At 41.6% G+C, this 5,094-nt stretch overlaps 1 protein-coding gene across 1 annotated transcript in view; it reads right to left on the reverse strand.

Annotated features, from left to right (window-relative positions):
• Positions 1–717: 717 nt before the first annotated feature.
• The window catches only part of cdk19 (cyclin dependent kinase 19), a 63,120-nt gene continuing 58,743 nt past the window's right edge, over positions 718–5,094 (reverse strand). Inside the window, exon 13 of the mRNA XM_084082788.1 lies at positions 718–1,133. Within this exon, the coding sequence (XP_083938914.1) occupies positions 1,008–1,133 (126 nt within the window). The 3' untranslated portion in view covers positions 718–1,007. The remainder of the gene's footprint in view (positions 1,134–5,094) is intronic.

A 5,094-nucleotide genomic window follows, 5' to 3' on the forward strand; every position in this document is an offset into this window, starting at 1 on the left:
TTGAAATCGAGACAAACAGGTCTAAATATAGAAAACCCATAACAAGTAGCTTAAGATAAATTGCGCATTTCTGATTTCCCTGCACGTACATCAGCGGGAAAGCTGATTTACTGTGTACAAATATTGGGGAGAGTAGAAGCTCTCTCATTTTACTTAAAAAGGACAGGGTTGGCTCATACCTCTTCTCCATGTCATCTTGATTATCCAAAGTTTAAGCCCAATTTGTATTTTTTCACGAGACAGTGGCACAATCTGTAAATAACTGAACATCAGTTTACGGCAAGGGCCACCATGATGTGATGAAGTACAAACGAGGCTTTACGAGTACAATGAACGATAGTGATGACAGTAAAGGGCTGCGTGTTTCATCCCATCGCTTCAGTATTGAACAATATTTACAATGACATCAACTATCAAGGTAAACCTTAAAACTCTATCAAACAAGCAAAAAAAAAAAGCAAACAGACAAAAGAAATCCAATAGAAAAAAGGTGCTATATAATATACATATGAACACAGCTGCGATTCTTCCTCTTGAAGAACATGTTTCTATAAGTGCCTTAGTTCTTAGTCTTTGTGATAAGGGTACGCCTCCCCACACCATCACCCCCCCCCCCCTTTATTTTTTTGTTTTTTTTCCTTCTTCAAACCAATTCTATCTTACATGGTTTATCAGTATCCGCCCTGGAGGCGGGATTCATGTTTTTGTTTAGTTTTTTTGGTTCCTATATTTGAGTTGCCTTCATATTGCAGTGCCCTTTGGGGAGTGGGGTGGAGGGTTCCATCGTAGAGTTTGAGGTCATCAAAGGTGAAAGGTCAAAGGTGACAAGCCTGACACGGCGGATGGGGATGAGGTGGCACGGACCCAGCAGCCCCGTGGAGGGAAGGATCCGTGCAGGAACGGAAGGAGGGATGGAGCGGGTTCGGAGGGAGAGGGAGGACTGAGCAGTAGGAGGAGAAGGAAGTGGGCATAACTCCTCTGCTGGTTGGGGAGTGACTGGGAGCCTCTCAGTAGCGGTGGGTCGCGTGGGAGTACTGGGAGCTCTGCTGCGATGACGACGAGTATCCCATGGTGCTCTGGGGCTGGGTGGAACCTTGGACGTTGCTTTGGTAACCAAGGCGGGAGCCGGAGTGCTGTCGGAGAGAAGATTGTGATCACAGAGTCGACCTGAATTATTGCTAAACCTGCATGATCACCCATGCACAGCTGGACATTGCTCACATGATAGCTTAGTTTCAAATGGAGGTATAAATTCCAAGGTTTACAATTACATTAACCGCTTAAACCCTATACACTTCATTGTAAGTCAAATTGCAAAAATAGCCGATATACAAGCTCACAACGCGTCGAAGCATTGAGGAGCTTGTAGATCTGCTATTTTTGCCGAACGTTTGCCTATTATGACATGCACAGAATAGGAACGCCAGGATTCATGTGGTTAAGTCGGTAATGGCATCTGAAACAACGTTCTTCAATTCTGATCATCAAGAACTGCTACCACTGGTGATGTGGAAGTTGTCATCCTTTTTAAAAATAACTAACAAAGGACTTTCTGTGGACTTAACTCTGTCTGTGCAATTAGACAGCTGAATTTACGTAAGTTTGTGCCAACACACATGAACCGCAGAGCAAGAGAGAGAGAGAGCAAGTGGTGACCCACATGGTTAGCGAGGCCACTTCACTGATACATTTTATGAGCCACTAGTTATAAGGTGGTTAAAGCCATTTCTGATGCTGTATGTAGGCACTGAGACACCAGAAGGAAAAGGCTTTGGTTTCTGTGTATTCTACAATGGCAGCTGTTAAAAGAAGTCCTATATTTTTTTTTACCTCAATTAAGGGTTTCAATGCTTCAACGAATTGTGAGCTTGTAGATCAGCTATTCTTTTTTAAAGTATAACTCAGATCTTTTTGATTTGCTATTTCTTTGGGGTGAAAATTTTACTTTTATTTTCACCAATCATTTCGGCCAAAATTGGGACAATGGGGACGATGTGAAGCAACAGTGTAGCAGCAACACAGCGACTATGCTCTAAAGTGTTCAAGTTACAGAACAATTTCATCAGTTTCACTGTTTGTATTATTCTTCTGGCTGTGTGCAGTTGTTTTGCATATGAATGTATGTCAATAAAAAAGTTTAAAGTAGCAGAAAGGCCTTTGAGACCATTTAAAATGCAAAACATTAGTCCAACACGTCTCATAGCCAGTGACCTACATAGGTGTATAACAGTCCATCAAAATACTCCTTTCTGAAAAGCATCTAACACTGGGGTTTATTTCCCATCTGAGGTGCAGCTTCTAACCAAATTAGTAAAGGCTTCGAAGCTAATTCACTGCGATTTTCCTGCAATTACCTCCAAAGCTTTATAATCTCTTAAGTCTAAACTAGTGATTACTACTAGCTTACTGTATTGAGATATATACTGTAGGACAGGTCCATAGCTACAATATTGAGTGCATGCCTCTTTCTAATTAACCACCAGCTTACTGGTCCCACTTAGTAGTCGACCTTTGACTCCTGTTTGTAGCTATGGAGATACAGTATCTAACAGAAACCTTGGGAAAATACTCTGCATGATCATCAATCACAGAATTCTACATTTCCTCGCGGAAACCTCACGCAAATCACAAATTGGCTTCCTACCAAATTATCGTACAACAGACCATATTTTCACCCTAAATACCCTAGTTGACAACCAAATAAACAAAAACAAAAGCAAATGTTTTCCTGTTTTGTTGACTTCAAAAAAGCATTTGACTCAATTTGGCACAAGGTTCTGTTGTACAAACTGTTGGTAAGCAGCATTGGAGGGAAACCCTTTGACATCATAAAATCCATGTACACCAACAACAAATTATGTAAAGATTGATGGAAAACGTGCAGACTTTCTTTTCCCAAAGCCAGGGGGTTAGGCAGGAATGCAGCCTGAGTCCAACCCTCTTTAACATATACATCAATGAATTGGCAAAAACATTAGAACTATCTACAGCACCGGGCATCCCCCTAGCCGACACAGAAGGCCCTGACAGTAAATCTAAACAAAACTAAAGTTATGATATTCCGAAAAAGTCATAGCCCCCAGTACCAACAATTCTTATTAAATACAACCGCACCTATAACAAAACACCTTTTGCTTTGGCAATGTAAACGACTGTTTTCGCATGCCAATAAAGCCCCTTTCAATTGCATTGAAAACTGAAGAGAGAGACCAGCTCTGGTGTTTGGTTTCTAGCCCAGCAGTGTTACACAAGGGTCCAGAGATGAGGCATCATCCACTACAAACTCACTTGATACAGTTGTAGACACAAACCAAGGGTTCATCAGGGAGGTTCCACTAAGAAGCAAAACCAGACGATAAGCACATTAAGGTTCCTTTCCAACCACAAGAGAAATCATCCCTGAATACTTAATGGAGGAAAGCTTTTTTTTTAATAAAGGGCTTCTACAGTACAGGCAACGGTTACAATGGGAAAAAGAACGAAACCCTCTAATAGCCGCTCTAAATTGTGTTTAGCAGTCTTTTGCACCTGAAACAGGGCTTGGGGGTATGAAGATCGTACACCATCATGATGGAAAACCCATCACTGTCTCCATGTATGTAATACATTGGTAACTGTACTCTATTGTATAAACACTACAGTATAGTCGCAAACACATTGTAAAACAGCCATGGCACTTAAAGGTAGGGTAAGTGATAGTTTTTGGTATTTTTTTTTGTTTTTGTTAAAAAGGTTACTATAGTACTATATTCTGATAGTAATCATTGCTACAGAGCGTTTGTTCGGTCACAGGGGTCTCTCCAGCTCTTTAGTAAAGAGAATATGGTACATTTTCAGCTAGGCGACACATTTTGGGCCAATCAGGAGAGAGCACTGAAAATGCATGTTCTGTTTAATAAAGAGCTGGAGAGACATGGGAGAATCCTTTTACTGAACAAACACTCTATAGGAATGAGTACTATCAGAATATAGAGCTATTTAACACTTATTTTAACCAAAGTAAATCACTAATTACCCTACCCTACACAATATCTGCACACCCAGGAAAAAAAGCTGGAATCTTAATGCTTGGATATAGGCTGTCAGCTGACTACATAATACAGTATCTCCAACCACATTCTGTATACCAGTCATATGTATTGTATTGAATGGGGGTGGGGTTCCCACAATTCATTAAAATTGCAGGGATAGAGTGGCGCAACGGTGGGATTGCACGGGGCAGATGGATCAATGCATTGAGAGAAGTAGGACACTGATCGTGAGGCATTGACAGCCAGCTTACTAGTCTGTCAGTCCGCTCTGCCTGCTCATTGAAGCAGGATATTTATACATTTGCTGAGGCCTGACTTTGAAGAGCCTACCAGCTGCCCACATGCAGCCGCAGCCCTGTGTTATATTTATAACCTGAGAGCACCAGCAGCACATGATCCTAACCAGCGGTGTGCACCTCAACATGCACTGCACTGCACAGAAATCTCTCTCTCTCTCTCTCTCTGTCTCTGTCTCTGTCTCTCTCTCTCTCAGAGCCAGGCCCAGAGCCAAAGATAGTGCTGGCGCCAAGATTGTGAAACAACAGCGAGCAGACAGGACAATGTTTTGCTGTCAAAGTTATTGACAGGCCAATGTGAATTTAAAACACATGATCTCTTAGATACTACTTGATTCATACAAAACATGCAGCTCAAAGTGCTTTAACTGTGCTTGTGGTCCCTTAAGACACAGTGAAAGGGGTCTGACTGCCTTTGTAGATAATCTGCCAGATTTATAAAGGGACAATCACATATTTGTTGAATCACTGTGATACATGGGTATTAAGTTGCTTGTGCAATGCATGATTTTGGCCATCTTACATTACATTTAATGTCACACTGTGCGATGGGAAAAAGATAAAATCATGATTAGCCACCTTGTCTGCCTGTGCTAGCACAGTTCAGTTTGCCGGTCACGTTGTGCTATGAACTGCAAACTATGTTCAGCCTCAAATATATCAGGCCAATGTATTTATCTCACACAAAACAAAACTTGACGTGTCAGAAGAGGACAACATGGGTTGGAGATTCTCCAAAGGGAGCTGATAACGAAACTGTCTGCAGA

Source organism: Gymnoscopelus microlampas, assembly GCF_963454915.1.
Source record: "Gymnoscopelus microlampas genome assembly, chromosome: 16".
Classification (NCBI taxonomy): Eukaryota; Metazoa; Chordata; class Actinopteri; order Myctophiformes; family Myctophidae; genus Gymnoscopelus; species Gymnoscopelus microlampas.